The sequence below is a fragment of the Dasypus novemcinctus genome, chromosome 13, assembly GCF_030445035.2.
Source record: "Dasypus novemcinctus isolate mDasNov1 chromosome 13, mDasNov1.1.hap2, whole genome shotgun sequence".
Lineage (NCBI taxonomy): Eukaryota > Metazoa > Chordata > Mammalia > Cingulata > Dasypodidae > Dasypus > Dasypus novemcinctus.
Window position 1 is genome coordinate 30,543,175 of NC_080685.1, and position 16,429 is coordinate 30,559,603.

At 50.9% G+C, this 16,429-nt stretch overlaps 2 protein-coding genes across 5 annotated transcripts; one reads left to right on the forward strand and one right to left on the reverse strand.

The window, feature by feature from the left end:
• Window positions 1-2: 2 nt before the first annotated feature.
• On the reverse strand, window positions 3-10,340 carry SHC1 (SHC adaptor protein 1). 4 transcript variants are annotated; one of them, XM_058309776.2, is made up of 13 exons: window positions 10,204-10,340; window positions 6,713-6,880; window positions 6,043-6,113; window positions 5,450-5,513; window positions 5,175-5,294; window positions 4,864-4,917; window positions 4,612-4,663; window positions 4,292-4,418; window positions 3,153-3,351; window positions 3,007-3,076; window positions 2,793-2,924; window positions 2,392-2,630; window positions 3-1,664 (listed from the first exon to the last, which is right to left on the reverse strand). In XM_058309776.2, exons 2-13 carry the CDS (start codon window positions 6,875-6,877, stop codon window positions 1,536-1,538), a joined length of 1,422 nt encoding a protein of 473 aa, XP_058165759.1. In that variant the 5' UTR covers window positions 6,878-6,880; window positions 10,204-10,340; the 3' UTR covers window positions 3-1,535. The 4 variants fall into 4 exon arrangements, with proteins under 4 accessions (XP_058165759.1, XP_058165758.1, XP_058165757.1 ...); XM_058309775.2 differs by having other exon boundaries at window positions 2,793-2,927; XM_058309774.2 differs by lacking the exon at window positions 10,204-10,340 and having other exon boundaries at window positions 6,713-7,704.
• A 274-nt stretch (window positions 10,341-10,614) lies between these two features.
• Window positions 10,615-13,706, forward strand: CKS1B (CDC28 protein kinase regulatory subunit 1B). Its single transcript, XM_004455840.5, has 3 exons — window positions 10,615-10,761; window positions 12,836-12,963; window positions 13,521-13,706. Exons 1-3 carry the CDS (start codon window positions 10,703-10,705, stop codon window positions 13,571-13,573), a joined length of 240 nt encoding a protein of 79 aa, XP_004455897.1. The 5' UTR covers window positions 10,615-10,702; the 3' UTR covers window positions 13,574-13,706.
• Window positions 13,707-16,429: the final 2,723 nt, after the last annotated feature.

Sequence of the window (16,429 nt, forward strand, 5' to 3'; positions counted from 1 at the left end):
GAGAGAAGAAAGATGGACTTTAATGGGGCGTATTTCCCTTTGGTATAAATGACACCCGTGAAAACATCCACACAAAAGGAAACGAGGATAAGTCAACGCTCCTTATGCCCCGGGCCTAAAGAGCAGGGCCGTCTTCTCTGGCGTCGTGGCCACACCAGGCCTAGCAGGACTGGGCATGTAAAAAGTCGATAAATAATGGCAGGTTTTCATTTTACTTTTCTGAAACATTTCTTAAGCCAAACGTTTCTCTCTCAGCCTCGATGTAAAAGGCCCATGTTTTTCTAGTCCTAGCTCTTAAACTTCTCCCTGCCTTACAGCTCTCCTATTAAAAAAAAAAAAATTAATGCTGCTGATCCCCATTACCTCACCGGCTAGGGTGAAGAAAATGCTAATTGTAAAAGGGCTTTGCAAAAGTCAAAAAGGTGATATATAAACATAATCGATTATCATGTTGTGCTCAAGCACAAGCCATAGAAAATAAAATTAGAAAGTAAACCTACAATTCTAAAATACATGTATATAAAATAAAAAATAAAAGCAGTTCCACCTCTAGAGATGGTATTTGGGGATGTCTACTGCTTTATAGTCTCAAAGCCCCTGTTCCCTCCTCTATAAAATCCTCCAGGAGGCCCAAATTCAGTCTTCCTCCCATCCCCACCACACCCCAGCAGTGGGGGAGGCAGGGCAGAGGCTACAGGAGGAAGGGCTACACTTTGGCTATAGAGCATAACATGCATGCAACCTGGTGGAGTGGGGGCTCACGAAATATATATACAGACCCCTTCTGTGAGGGGCCCCGGCCAGGAGGCACTGAGTAAGGGAAGGGTCCATTTCCCCCCTGGCCGGGAGGGGGGCTCTGGGGTAGTCTCTAAGGGTTACATATCCCCCGTGGAAAGGGGACAGCTGGCACCCCTGCCTCTGTTCTCCCAACAGAAACTGGAGGTGCTGAGCGAGGAGAGAAGGGGGTCCCAGAAGCCAAGGCGTCAAGACCCCTGTCCTTGACCTCAGGGGCCCAGGAACTCTTTGTATAAAGTATCTTCAAACCTAGGAGACCTCAAAGGCACAAAGTTTAAACATTGAGGGCGGGGGAGGGGGCGGTAGTTGAGAGGGGCCTGGGGGGTATCCTGAGCCCAGGTGTGGACCAAACTTGTGATGTGTTCCCCCTTCCCTGGAAGGGTGACTGCTTCACTGGGTCTATTCACAGGACATTTCCCACCACAAGGAGGCACTGCCCAGGCCTCAAGCATCCACTTTCTTGGGGAAGAGGGGATCAGGTTGGCACAGGCAAGGCCCAGGGAAGAGGGCTGCTCTGTACACTAATACTTTGGTGAGGTTTGGGGAGAAGCAGGATTCTACCACAGTCTCTTGCCTCAAACATTCTCACTCAGCCAGATGCTGAACCCAGTGTCCATACCACTCCCAGCTCCGACACAAGGCCAAGCCTTGGGAGAATGCTCCTAAGAGGGGTCCTGAAAATCAGGGAATAGGGTGGATGGGGCTGGAGGGTATCTTCTGGGAAAGAGCCTGGGCACGGATCATAGTTTCCGCTCCACAGGCTGCTGGAGACAGAGTTCGCTGCCCGCAGAGATGATGGGCAAGTGATTGTCCATGTGGTAGCTGATGAGGTGACTGACACTCTCAAAGCGGTGATCCTTTGTCCGAACCTGAGAAGGAAAGGAGGGCAACTCAGGTGAAGAGTCTAATAAGACCTCAGCCTCCAAAGTCAAGGAAGCTGGAATATTCAAGAGGGTTGAAGAAGAATAAAAAAAATGGTGGTGGTGGGGGTGGAGCTGTCAGTCCTGATCACTGAGGTTTTTCTAGAAAAAAGCTAGAGATGGCTGTGGGAATGGGCAGGGCAAAGAACCGGGAAAAGGAGAGAGAACACCAGCCCAGGAATCATGAAGCTGAGGGATATCTACTTCTTCCTTGCCCTAGAGGCAGCTAGGATGTCTCAAAAAGAGGATACACAGTGCAAAAAAAGCTGTGTAAAGAAGGTTGAGACTGCTGAAGCAATAAGACCAAAATGTTGAGGGGAAATGGGACAGTGCAAACGGGAGAAAGAAGAGCACTGCCCTGAACCCTCAGTGCAGAGAAGCTGGGAAAGCACATGGCTCACCTTGCAAGAGGAGATTCGGGGTCTAGCCTTGAACTACCTGCCCATTGGACACAACCTTCCCAGGATGGTTTTCTCATCGTTCAGGGGAAAGAAGGGAAGGAACCCTAAGCCGCTGGAGAGCAGTCACTAGGCATCTTAAAGAGCAGGGGAGACCTATACAAAGCTGCCCAAAAGGAAAAGCCTAGGAAGCAATGCCTGAAGGAACAGAGCTGCACTGGAGAGGACAGTACCTTTTTTACTGCAACCCCTCCCCCCACACACCCCACCACACTCACCACACCCTCAGGATCCACTAGGAGCAGGTGCTTGGGCTGCCCACTCTGCAAGCCAGTGAGCACATACTGGCCCGTTGTGGTTGTGCTCTCCCGCACCAGGAAGTCCCCATTGAGCTGCAGCAGTGCCTCAGCCTCCCTCCGGCTCAGCTTCCCATGGAACCAGGGCTCCCCTCGGAGCTGCTCAGCCATGGACAATGACTGCGGAGGCGGAGGCACCCGCAGGGCATCTTCAAAGGGCTCTGGGGGTGCAGAGAGAGGGTAGGATTGGCAGCCCATGCAACACTCACCCAGGACCCAGACCTTAGGGGAGAGGCAGCCAGGAAGGAAAGGGCAGATGGGCAAAAAAACAAAGGAGGATCCAAGGGGAGGTGGGGATGCAGAAAGAAGAGAGAAACACTCACTCATGTCAAAGAGGTCACGGGGCGTGCAGCCATTGATGGTAGGATTGGAGGGCCCACCCCCGCCCCCTGCTTGCCGAGCCTTGTCTAGGTTCTGGACGTTGACATAGGAGGGGTCATCAAAGAGCTCTCTGCCTGCTGAGGAAAAGGAAGCTTTACAGTGATCCCAGCCTGACCCCTGCACCCCTGGTTTTGTTCATCTCAGCTCCCTTCATACCTGGGCAGGGTGGCGGAGGTGGCATCTGCTTGCGGACTTCTGTGTCTCCCCCCACAGGCTGCCCCACAGGCTGCAGGGACAAAAATAAAGTGAGAACAGCCTCCCCCACATCCTGGGCCCAGCCCACCTCCATCTAAGCAACTTACCAGCGTGGCCCCCAGGTGGCTGGGGGTCTGGGCACTGGGTGGAGTGGGTCGAACAGCCCCCGGGGTAGCGCCTTCCCGCAGCCTCATGTCTACCACCCCCCCAAGAGGGGGTTCCTTCCCCGGGAAATCATTATAGTACTGATGATCGGGTGGCTCCTCCTCTTCCTCATCCCAAGCCGAGCCATCAAAGCCAGCCATTCTGAGAGAAACGGGGCGGCGTGAGGAGTATGGGTATAAATGCGTGAGGACGAATGGGAGGGAACACAACAGTGGCCATGTGGGCATTTAGTACAGGCTAAACCTGAGGCTGGAGTTTACACCCAGACATTTCATCCTCCCGACACTCTTGTAAAGTAGGTAATTCTTAAAATTTTATTGATAAGGAAAATGAGGGTCAGAGAGGTGAAAAGATTTGCCCACGGACACATAACTAAAAGGTGATGGAGCTGAGATTTAAATATAGGTTTGACTTTAAAAGCTCATGCCCGGGAGCAGGTGTAGCTCGGTGGATGAGCACCTGCTTCACATGTACGAGTAAAAGGTCCTGGGTTCAATCCCCAGTACCTCCTAAAAACAAAAGAAACAAAAAAACAAACTCAGGCCCTGTGCTATCTCCCAAGGGGGAAGGGAAGCACTAATAGCAGGAAGGCTCCCAGAATCTTTTAACCTCCTCTAAAGACTCAAGACCTACTAGTCACACAGCTGATCCCTCAAGGCCTGATGGTGGGAAAGGTGGAAAAAAGAGGTATCTTAACTCAAGCTTATACTTGATGGCTTCTAGGGGCGGGAAAAGGCAGGCAGATGGGGAAATGGACAAAAAAGAGGGATAGGCCAGAAGTGAGGAGGCTGGGACTAGAGGCCCATCTAGTCAGGGAAGGAGATGCAGCCCGGAGGCCCTGGAAAACAGCTCCACTGAGGGTAAACCTAAGGAACACTTGGCCGTGCAGCAGGCAGGGCCTCAAAAGCCTTTCCTGACGGGCCACAGGAAACTTAAGAATAGCAGGAAGTGGGAAGCAGGGGCGCACAGGTTATTTCCTTCCCTGAACTTCTCCGAGCCCAAGCATGAGAAGAGCAGAACTCCTTTCCCAACTCAACCTCTGGAGCCTAAGAGCTGCCCCGCACCCTCTTCGCCCACTCACCTGTCATGGGGGGTGACTAGCTTGGGTGGGTTCCTGAGGTATTGTTTAAAGCGCAACTCGAAGGCTTGGCCAATGGTGCTGATGACGTCCTGGGCGAGCCCTTCAGGACACTCCAGGATGTGGCAGGCTGAGGGCACAGCAGATGCTGTCAGTAAGCTCTGAGGTGGGGGGTTGCCAGAAGGCATGGACAGAGGCCCGCATCCCCGTCAGGAGAAGCCCCTCCTTAGCTCCACGCAGTAAAGGCAGGGAAAGACGTCCCTGGTCCTGCTCACCTGCCTCATGGAGAGCCGGCCCCACCCAGTGCTCCCCACCCGCCTCACCTCTCTGATTCACAGGGTCTTTGGCAACGTAGGCGACGTACTCGGCTGTGTCCTGGCAGGGACAAAGAGGCCACTGAGCAAAATGTATTGCCCCTACCTCACTCCTAACCCCCAGAACCCAGTCCTTTTCAGATGTCCCCTCAAGATTAGCACCCCCACCTCTCCTACCAGGGGTCTTCCCAATCCCTTACCCCTTACTCTTCCCCCACCACCTTCACTCTACTCCCCAACTCACCCTACTCCCCAACTCACCGGGTCCCCACCGGATGCAAACGAGATGGACTGCATATGGTGATTGGCAATGATCTGAGGGTCAGGGCAAGGGATGGAGAGAGAAGGGAATGACATATGTCAGACAGCTTCAGGGCCCATCTAGGTGCCCTGGCCAGAACCCTGGAGTCCTAGTCTCATTCTCTCAGCTTATCCACGGCCTCAAAATTTCCTCATTCCCGACTGTACCTCTCTGTTCCCAAACCCTCTCTCCTACTTTCTTGCCCTCATCACCAGATCCCCCCTGAGTGCTCCCATCAGAGTTTGGGGTCCCCCTGCCCCAGCCCACCAACCTGCTTGCAGTCTGCAGCCATGAGGTTGAGGCTGCTGGTGGAGATGGTAAGAGTGATTGGCATTCCAGCAAATTTCAGGTTACTCCTCCCCAGGATGGAGCTGAGCGGGCGGCTACAGGGCTGAGGGAGGGCCCAGAGGCGGCAGAAGTGAGTGTTCCCAACACCAGGAAACCACACCCCTGCCTTCTGGTCTTCTCTCCACCAGCCCCACACCTGCCACCCCCTGCCCCTCCACATCTCCCAGCAGCACCCCCAGCCCCACTGACCCCAGATACCTTTCTCCTTCTTGTCGCCCCCTTAGCACCCGGCACAGCCTCACACACCAGACTGATGGCCTCCCTGGGGAAAGAATGGTACTCAGCCCCAGGGCCTGCCTCTCTCTAGACTGGGGCTGCCACAGGGCTGGGGGAGGGGAGGGCCAGGCCAGACTACCGGGGCACTCCAGGCTCTTTGTCGTGGCAGATTGAATTAAGGGCCTTTAATATTTGATGACACTGAGAGGCCGCTTCCTGGCTGACTGGGTTAGACCCTGAATGGGTACAGCCCCACCCCCTTCCACTAAATACCCCACTCCCTTCCCAAAGGCAGCCGCCACCTTTGATCTGCCCCCCTTTTCCACTCAAGCTCAACCTGCCAGCTGCCTCTGCCACTGGCCCCACAACTCTCAAAGCTGGACAGGTAAGGAGGATCCAGGCCAGAGTTGCCCCTTTTCATTCAGACTGAGACTTACTCCCCTAACTTTCTCAGTCCCCTCTATCTCCCAAAGACAAGCCACCATTAGCATCACCACCAAGTGACCCGTGCCCTCCTCCCCCTTCCCACAGCCTCACTAGTCCAGGGCTTCACAGTCCAGCCCCTCCTGACTCACCTGGTAACCTGAGTCCGGGTGTTGAAGTCCAGGGCACGCATCGACTGCAGGACCTCCACACAGCCCATGTACTGAGGGGAAGGGCAGGAGAGCGCAAATCAGTTGCTTCCCCCAATCCCTTTACAAAGGGCCCTGGGACTTTTCCCTATGTGGTCTCTAAAGAGGCAAAAATGAGAAGGTTCTGCCCCCTGACTGTGGCGACATCCCACAACGTGCAAGACAACAAGGAATAAGGGTAGGAAGAAAGGGCAAGCCAGGGGGATCTCATGCATCTGGGAAGAGAATTTGGAGGGGAGTATCTAGCAAGGGGTGGGGTAGAGACAATAGAGTGACATCTCCAGAAAGGGGGAGGAGACCAGAGGAAAATCAAGAAGTCACTCCTTCCCACACTTACTGAGGGCCTACCATGTGCTGGGCATTGTGCGAATCATGGCACGGTGGGGGTCAGGGAGTCAAAGAAGGAAGGGGCCCAGGCAGAGTTGGAAGGGAAGGGGCTACAAAAATGGAGAAGGGGCAAGAAAGGTTTAAGACAGGAAATGAGACGTTGGAACAGAGCTCTCAAGGAGGGGAGTGTTGGGGAAAAGCAGGAAAAAAAGATATTTCAGCAAAGCGGGAGTGAGCAAAGGAAGTGAAAGGGGCCTGGGAGGGAGAAGGGAGGATGTTCACTCACCCGAACCAAGTAGGAAACCCCGGGTCCCATGACTTTGTCGTTGGGATGCAGCCAGCCCCGCGTGGGCTTATTGACAAAGCTCCCGTGGCGGGTCCACTCCTCGCCCCCCAGCTGGCCCCCTTCCACCCGAGTCCTGCGCCCGCCGCCTCCACTCAGCTTGTTCATGTCCTGGAGGAGGGGCAGGGGGCCTGAGTCCGGCATGGCTGCCCCTACGATCCCCTCCCCATCCTCGGCTGCCCTTCCTGGCTCCCCTCTTGGTCCCGAGCGCCCCCCAGCCGGGTTGGCCAGCTTCAGGTTGCTCATCCGGGGGAAGAAGGAGCACAGGGTAGTGGGACTATCGTCCACAGGCAAAGGTGGCAGGATGGGTCCCAAGGACGAGGCTGACGGGGAAGGCAGCTCCTCCGGGGGCGTGGACCCTGAAGCCCCTTCCTCCAGCGATGACAGAGACTCATTCCGAAGTGGGTTGTACTTGGGCTTAGGGGGCAGGAGATCCATGGCTGGGGTGAGAGGGGGGCTGCTGCCCAGCCTGGCCCCCCTGCCAGTCTGGGCAAGGGGGCCAGGCAGGGGGCATTCCCAGGCCCTTAGCCTGGTCAGACCTCTATGGCCTAGGGGTCTCAGGGGTCCTGCCAGGGAGGGAGGTAAGTAGCTTCCACTCCCCCAGCTCAGACCCAGCCAATTTCAGGCCACATCCCCGCCCAACGTGGAGCCTCTTCTCTGGCGAGAGGAGAACAGGCTGGACCCAGAGCTGCCTGGCTCCTCCCCAGGGGCGGGGAGCTAAGGGGAGAGACCAATCCCAAGGACAGTGCTGACTCACAGGCTCTGAGGGGCTGAGCCCCCCCCCAACCTAGAACCTAGGCAGGGGCCGGGATATCTGTGCCCCCACCCCTGAGCGGGGAGGAATAAAGTGGGGGTTGGGGGCTGAGGGAATGATGGAGAAGCGGGAAGGAAAGGAGGGAGACGAGAGGAGGTCTGGATCTGGATCAGTCCAAACCGGACATAGGCAGGCCAGGGGGAGCAGGAAGCCAGGATGGGGGGGCGGGGGGGGGCAATGAGGGAGGAAACAGTGGCCGCTGGGGGTGGGAAAGGGAGGGGATCCCTGAGCTCAGCACTTCCTTCCAATCCTGGTTGAACTCTCACACTCCCCCATCCTCCAGCCCAGGCCACCTCCCCACAACCACACACAGTGGGGTAACCCCAGGGAGCCTGAGCCATTAGCATCCTCTGCCACAACAGCTGTGGACTGGAGCTAGAGAAATGGGGAAGGGACAGAAGTGGTGTCAGGGGATGCACAGAGGGGCCAAGAAGAAAGGCAAAGCTGGTAGACTGAAGGGGATAAAGTCCAACCTGGGTGGTGCAGCAGGAATGCACTAGGCGACAGCTGGAACAAGAGGACAGGCTGATCCAGCCTTGTTCTCGATGCATGGCACCTACCATGCCAAGGAGCAAGGGCCCATGGCCAGGCACTGTTCTATGCCCCTTTCCACAGGCCTAGTTAGCAAAGAAAGCTGTCAAGGCTGAGAATTGGGGGCCAGAGCACTAACTGGAAAGACAAATCCCTGGATCTGGCAGATATACTTATACCCCGCCTCTCTCTTGCAGTGGTGACTAGGGAATGGGGCAGTGTCCAACATTAAGCACAATGTTCCTCACACCAGGGGAGGAGTCAAGCTGCAAGAGAAGTGGGGGCTACAGGCCACTGCAGGATAGAAACAACAGAAGACAGATATGTTAATAACAACAGGAGAAAAGGATACCAGGAGAAGATGGGCTGAGGCTCGACACAAGGAACAGTCCCAAACCTTTGGCCCATGGCTTCCAGCCACAACAGCTCTGCTTAAGGGAGCCATAGAAGAAATTAAGAAGTGACTTAAAAAAACAAGAATAAAAGACACACACCCCCAGCTCACCTTGGAATTACCCTCTCCTGCAATCTACTTCAGAGGATAAAAAGGAGAGCAAATATGATTATAGTGATCAACATTAACACTTAAAAAGTTTGAGATACTGTACTAAATAAACTCTTTCACGTCCCCTTAGCTCTCATCCCAGAAGAGCTTATCTCTCCATCACTCCTGAGAAGGAATTCTATCATTCCATCTCCTAAGGCCTCAGCTCTCAGGCAGAAAATGAGGAAAGAAAGAATGCTCTCACAGTCCCACACCTCCAATACCTCCTCATCTTTCAAGGCGGGCATTCTGTGGATGACTGAAGTATACAGAGGCAGGTAGTGACCAACAGGTGTGGGCATTTGGAAGAAAAGAAGGCGGAAGTTAGACTCTAAATTTGCATAGAAAGGACAATGCCTACAGAAGTCCCGGTGGTTGGGTGTGGGGAAGCTGTGCCTGCCTTCTCAGCCCAGCTGGGAGGAGGCAAGAGGGGAGGGAAGTAGCAGGAAATGGCGAAAGCCTCAGGAATGTTTCCAGCGGGAAGGCTGGGCAAGTGGGGCCAAGAGGAATGCCCAGACAAGAACTCCCGGAGGGGGAGGGGAAGAACCAGAGAAGTGGTGGAGCTGAGGAGTCCCCTACAAAATCAGCCACCACCAAGTAACCACTTCTCTGGTGGAAGAGAACTTTCACTCCTTCATACCCGCATGCCACACACCAATGAATCTGCAGCTGTTCCTAGGGTGGAGTCGGTCCTGGAAAGGGAAACTAAGTGAGTGCGGCTGGGCATCTATGAGCAAGTCTCTCTCCCACTCTCTTGCCAAATCCCAAGACCGGCCACTGTCGAGTGCGTCCACCTTTGGAAAGGGATAAGGGAGAGGAAAGGGGCTGCCTGTCTCTCACTCCTCAGAGCCAGAGATGGGAACTTAGACTTTTCATTCGGTGGAACTTCAGAGCGCTCAGGAAAGCTGAGCCCAAAGCCCAGAAAGCAGAAAAGGACGGAGAAATGTATGCACGCACAGGGTCTGGGATCTAAGACAAAGCTTCTGCAGTGATGACCTGCGTCCTACAAGGATAAGCTCCTGAGGGGGTGTGGTCCCCTAAAACGCGTGCTTCAGATACTTCCAGGAGCAGAGGTTACTAGACAATCAGACAAGAATTAAGGAAGAGGTGTGGCCTCTGGAGGGGTGGAGCCCCTCAAGAGGCGTGGCTTCGATGAATTTGAATGGTTCCCTGAGGGGCAGGGCTTTGCCCTTTCGGGAGAAAGGCCTTTTGATAGACTAGTTAGCGGAGAGTCCTCGCAAGGAGGCGGAACTTCAGAGAGTTGAAAGGACTAACGAAGAGTTTCTTGTAGTAGTACTTGGAAGCATGTCTGGGAGTGGGCTGGGGGTGGGGCTCCCAAGAAAGCTGGCGACAGGGAAGGATCAGGAACAATAAGTGGAAAACAAGTCGGGGTTCGGGGAGCCCCTTCAAGTTGGGAGGTGGGACTTCCGGGCAGGGGGTCTCAGGGGGCGGGACTTGTAAATGAAGACCGGAAGTGGGGTCCCGGGAGAGGGGTTCCGGGGTGGAGGTGTGGGTCATCTTAGGGGAAAGAGAGTCAAGACTTACCAGGGCCTCATGGAGTCTTCACACCACAGCGCGAGCCGATTTGGTTCCGGATTACACCACTGCCTCCCTAGGTCGCTGCTCCAACTTTCTCCCGGGGCCCGGCCTCCCTGGAGAAACTTTATTGCACTTACTTCCGGCCTCACTAACCCCTGACCCTCTACCTCACCGTCCCGCCTTTACCCCGCCCACTTCCCAGAATCAGCCAATGGCAACGCAAGAAAGAGCATAAGTGCAGTGATAGCCAATAAGAGGCCTAATTTGGACCCAAACTCTTTCTAGAGAAACGTAGGGTACTGCTCTCCAATAAAGGCCCGAAGAGAAGCAAATCTAAGCCAATCGGAGGCTTGAAGGTGGAGCTGTCCCGCCTTGAGCCAAAGGAGCCAATAGGAAGTGCGGGCGGCGTGTTTGAAAGCGAGGCCAAAGAGGGTGGGAGCGCGTGCTGCTGGGAGTTGTTTGGAGGTTGGCGGCGCGGGGCTGAGGGCCCTCAGTCAGAGCGATCATGTCGCACAAGCAAATTTACTATTCGGACAAATACGACGACGAGGAATTCGAGTACCGGTTAGTGCCGGCGCGGGGGCCATAATGAGGTCTTGAGCCTTGACAAGTGAGAGCACGAGAAGTTTGTAACGAGCACTGAGGCGACATATTCGGCGCATGCGCTGGAGATTAACGGGAGGGATGCGAGATAGTGGAGGGCGTGAAGCGCATGCGCAAAGGGTGGGACGCGCTCTTGAAAAACGATGAATTGGTGGCGAATTTGGAGTGAGTCTTCTACTGAGTAGTTTAGAGTGCATGATTAGATCCCTGACCACCATCACCCTTGCAGGTTTCCGAATCATTCTCCCAATTTTATTGGGCAAGCTGACCTTGCCCTCTTGGGACTACTGCTATCACGGAATACCATAGGACCAGAGAGCCTACGGGGAAAAGGTGGCAAAAGCGGAGCTGGAGTTTTCCTGGTGTCCTCAATGTGAGGAGAGGCCCGAGAGAGCCCAAGTGTTGCTTATTAATTCATGGAAAGGGGCGTGGCTGTCTGGCTTGTTTAGGAAGGGGACACTGAGAAAAGGTTTAAGATAGGTCTAATAGAGGTTTCAGATAGTTGAAGGGCATCTATTAAGGAAACAATTGAGTGCTTGTAGGTTTCAGGTGTCAGGTGCTAAAGTGCCAGGTTAAGACGTTGTCTCTGCATTCAATGAACCCAAAAATCTGTCGAAAATACAGATATATGATAGGTACAGGTTGTGATGGGAGTACATAGGAGTACCTAATACTTGGCAAGGAAGGGCGCAGGTCGGGAAAAGTTTTCCCTGAGGAAACTGCCTGAGATTGACTCTAAGAGAAGTAGGAAGCAGAAGGCACCTCAGAATGAAGTTGCTGGTTAGCCCATCTACCAAGCATAGTGTAAAAGAAATCCCTGCACTGGATGTAAAGTTAAGATTTGATAAATCCATAATTCAAGATTGGAAAATGAAGAAATACAAAGGATTCTACAATTGTTGACATTCTATTAATACAAATCTGTATTAATTGTAATATTTAAGACAACTTCCTAGTTTGCATCTTGTCTCCTTAATTGGAGAACAGAAAATGGAAGTTTGCTTTTCTTGTGTCTCTTCACCCAGCCTAGTACAGGGTTCTGAGCATACTTTGGAAAATTGTGTGTGTTGACAGATAAATAACCATCTTCATTCTAGGTCCTTAGGAAAAGACCCCAAGCTCTTCCTTCTTGGACCCAATTAACTTTCTTTTCCTCAGCTCTTTTCCTCTACATCTGAACTAAATTAACTAAAAGTATACTTATCTTTGCAAGGCTAAGGAGAAGTTACTCATTTCATCCTCTGGAAGATGTAACTCTTAGCGTGGCAGTGGTATTTTGGTTTAAGTGGCTTTTTTGTTAAATTATGTCTTGAAGTCCAGCTTTATGCCAGAAGCTAGTTAGAATGTAAGCTATTTTCAGACGTCTATACTAGAATTATCTCTGGAAAAGGAAAAAAAAAACCTCTGGTACTAGCACAGAGGGAGCATTTAGTACATTTTTACTGAACATGATGAGATCCTGGTTAGCCTGATTCAAACTCAAGATTGTGTCATGAAGAGAGATTTCTCCTTGGTTAGGAAAGCATGGAGTTTCCCAAAAGAAGTCTCATGGCACATCACTTCAGAATTGGGAAAATGATTTGTAATAGATTAAAGGATAAGACATTTCCATTTCACCCTTTATGATGGCTCTTATACACAGCAGTACATAATGGGCTTTTCCTCCCCACAAAATTGCTGTCCCTTTACTAATCCTGTTCAAAACCTAGCTTAATAATCAACAAGATGTATATTGTGGGGCTCCCACTATGTTATGGGTAATCAGTGAGAAGACTAAGCGTGATGAAGGCAGAGACAATGTCTGAAACGTCAGGGCTCACTCATTTAAATTATTCATGTATACTTTTGTGAGGATTTACATAACTTGGGCTGTATTTATAGCTGCCTCTACCCTCTATACACAATAAGGAATGTATAAACTAGACATCAAAAACTGGTTTTTCTTTCCTCTTGTGGCTTTGTATACAAGCACTTTTCTAACAGACTGTACCCAGGACTGACACAAATTCCCTGCCTTCCCATGTTTCTATTACAGGCATGTCATGTTGCCCAAGGACATAGCCAAGCTGGTCCCTAAAACCCATTTGATGTCTGAATCGGAATGGCGGAATCTTGGCGTTCAGCAGAGTCAGGGATGGGTCCATTATATGATCCATGAACCAGGTCAGTGGAAAGGCTGAAAGCATCTGTCTAGGACTGCTACATTGAGGGAATAAAAGAAGATTGTGTAACCCAAAGAAATGGGGGGTAGGGAGTGGGCATGAATTACTGAGCCTCTCCCCCACCCCACCCATCTAGAAAAGCTGGAGTGACCAAAAATATGGCCCTGTTTAATTCTCCACTAGAAAGCCAATTTTTGGATGTGTTCCAAATAAGTCAAGGAAAGTGTATTTCCTGATAAGACACCAGACACCCAGCTGCCAGGCAAAACTAATAAGGGACATCCTGGGGCTGTATAAACACAGCAAAAGAACTGATATTAACAGTTCTGTATTTGGCAGACAAGACAGACCTCTGGGTCTGCTTCTAGAGCCATAAGCTTAAATGTTAATTTTTTTTTCTTCTTTATTTTCTTTTAAATGTAATTAAATCTTAATTTAGTTAAAGATCTGAGTGGGTGAAAGCTGGGAGGTGGGGGTGGGGAGTGGAAGGAGGGAGATAAACCGGGGTGTGCATAGAATGGTGTGAACTTGTCTCTTAAGATGTCACTCCTCTTTCAGAACCTCATATCTTGCTGTTCCGGAGGCCACTGCCCAAGAAGCCAAAGAAATGAAGCTAGGGAGCCATTTTTCAGCCTCAAGCTGTACACAACTGTCCTTACTTGCTAACATCTTTCTGATAATGTTGCCTTCTTGTTGTTCACTTTGATATTTAAAAAGGATGTTCAATAGACTATTTGAATGTGCGGTGACTGCTTTGCCTCTTGAGCAGAGCCAACACCACCACTGCCCAGCCAGACAAGTGGTCTGTGGGCTGCAGCCTCAGCTAAGTGTGACCCCAGAAGCCATGGTGGGCTCTGTATCCAGCAGAACACACCTAGCAGATGGAGGAAACATCTGAGAGTAAGGCCCATGGTTCAGTTACTGGGATTGTGTAAACTTGGTGTTTTGTTTTTCCCTGCCGGGTATTACATGTATGGTGACTTGTGGCTTTATGTTTCAATGTATTGGAAACTTTCCATTTTATTCAAGAATCTCTTCCATATTAAAACCCTTGATTAAAGAAGACATTTTTATAATTCAAATCTAATTGTAAGGTTTTTTCCCCCCCAACATTCTCAGGTGAGCATTATATTCAATATCATGGTCTATTATCTGTCCTTCAGATAGATAATGAGGTTTATCTCAGCAACAGGTAGTTGGTTTTGGTTGGTTTTTTAAAGATTTATTATTTATCTCTACACACGCACGCACACACACACACACACACCCCACCACCACCACCACCACCACCACCCCCCCCCCCCCCCGTATATTTGCACTTGCTGTCTATTCATTGTGGTCTTCTTTTTGCAGGCACTGGGAACCAAACCCAGGACCTCCCATGTGGTAGGCAGGAGCTCAGTCACTTGAGCCACAGTAACTAGTTTTTAATTGACTTCAAGCAGACATGCTGTCCAACATCTACTGATCATTATTTCACTCTAACTACAGGCTTGAGGTAGAGGATATATAGGGATAACCTCATCTCGCCAAAACACATGAGCTGTTTCCTTCAGTCAGGGATGTTGCCTTAAACCTAGTCCCAATATTTGAGGCGTACATGAGGGTACAGGGAGGAGGCGGTCAGCCAGCAGCTGCTAATGTGCTCCAATTCCTGCCCAGCTCATAAGGCTCAGGTACACCTATGAACTATTCATGGGATGAGGGTGTTTTCAGTGGCTCTCAGCTTTGGCTGGGCATTGGAATCACCGGGGAAGCTTTAAAACACCACTGCTGGAGTCATTCTTAGAGTTTCAAGCATTCATATGCAAGTAGCTACAGCACTAAGCTTTGAATAAGCAGGTGTGGACTGTTAATAGTTTAGGAAAATATTTTGTCAAGTAATAGCTCACCCTCTATTTTTAAAGATAATAGTACTAAGTAAGGAAGATTATTCTCCCTCTCCCCTTTTAACCATTTATTCCTACAGCACTTCTCCTAGTTCAAGAGTTCTTACAAGGGGTCAATGAGCTTGAATTTAAAGCCAAAAAAAATTCTTGTGGAGACGTGTTGGTGCAGGTGTGATACACTTATTAAATAATACAGTATAGTGTGGCCTTAGTAAGGGATCCATGATTTTCACCTGATGAGCTGAGGGGGTCTGAGGAACAAAAAAAGTTAAGAACTCCTGTCCCAATTGGTCTCTGGACCAGAATTCTCAACATCACTTTAAAACATGTTAGAAATGCAAATTGTTGGCCTTTGCCCTAAACCTACTGAATCACAAACTGGGGGCGGGGGGGGGGGGGGGGGGGGGGGGGGCAGTGCTAGCCTCTTCAGGTGATTCTGATTAAGAGCCCACTGGTAAAACACTGAAATCAGAGCTGATGTTCTTTTCACTAAAAACAAACCGCTTATTACCCGAAAAAGGACAATCTACCACTTTTGTGGCTGTTGGGTAGTGGCCCTTCATCTTTTCGAATCTCCTGTAAAATCGGCATTATACCTATCTTAGGTTTTTAAGGGAGTAAAATGAGGCCAGATGTGGTTCAGCAGCCTTCCGAAGGTTGAATGAACAATAGACGCTTTTTACTCAAAATTTAGTCCAGAGAACAGCTGCATGAGTAACATATGGGAACTTAAGTGCACCTCTCAGACCCCACCCAAACCTACGAATCAAGATCTGCAGGTGAAAAACATCCCCAGTATGAACACTAAATTTTCAGAAACACTTAGACCAAAGGCAACTGAGATGGGAGTAAATTAGGATGACCAGGGAATCTACTGTGGACACAGAAGGCATTCCCTACTCGCTGCCCTCACTTGTACCTACAAGATCAATGAAGGGGAAGGATGACGTTTAAGCACCACCTGGAGCATGGGGAAGCACGAGAAAAAGGTTTCAATTTTTTTTTTTTTAGAAGTTTAAGTAATTAGTTTTGTCTTTTATATTAGAGACAAATGAAAGTCCCACGTACTGAAAGCTCAGCTACTCCAAGATCTTCCTACCACACAGGGAACACCTTGTAATCATTCTCGGAGGGCCTTCTGCTACAATATAAAACCCCTTCTGGCACCAGTTTCAGTCCCTGACCCCTAGAATTCGAGTTATGGTTAATAAAAACTGCATATGAATACAGGACTCTGACTAGAGAGTGTAGGAAAGAGTGAAGCCTGTTACCGCCAAGCACCAAAAAAGAAGCAACCCAAAGGCCTTAGAGTACCTACAACCACAGCTCTTTCCACGCCCGGGACTGTAGGTCCCGCCCCTGGAGAGAAAGCCCCTCCGCCGGCTAAGGCCCGGCCCCCACATTTCCTGTCGAGGGGCGGGCAACTGGTTGTCGCCAATGCTACCGAGCACCGCTCCCACCCACTGGCTAAAGCCCGCGAGCGACAGCCAATTAGGCCAATGAAACCTTGGAGGCGGGTCTGAGCGACAGACAAACTAACCAATTAACATGAGGCAGGTGAGAGTCTGAGGCGGGACT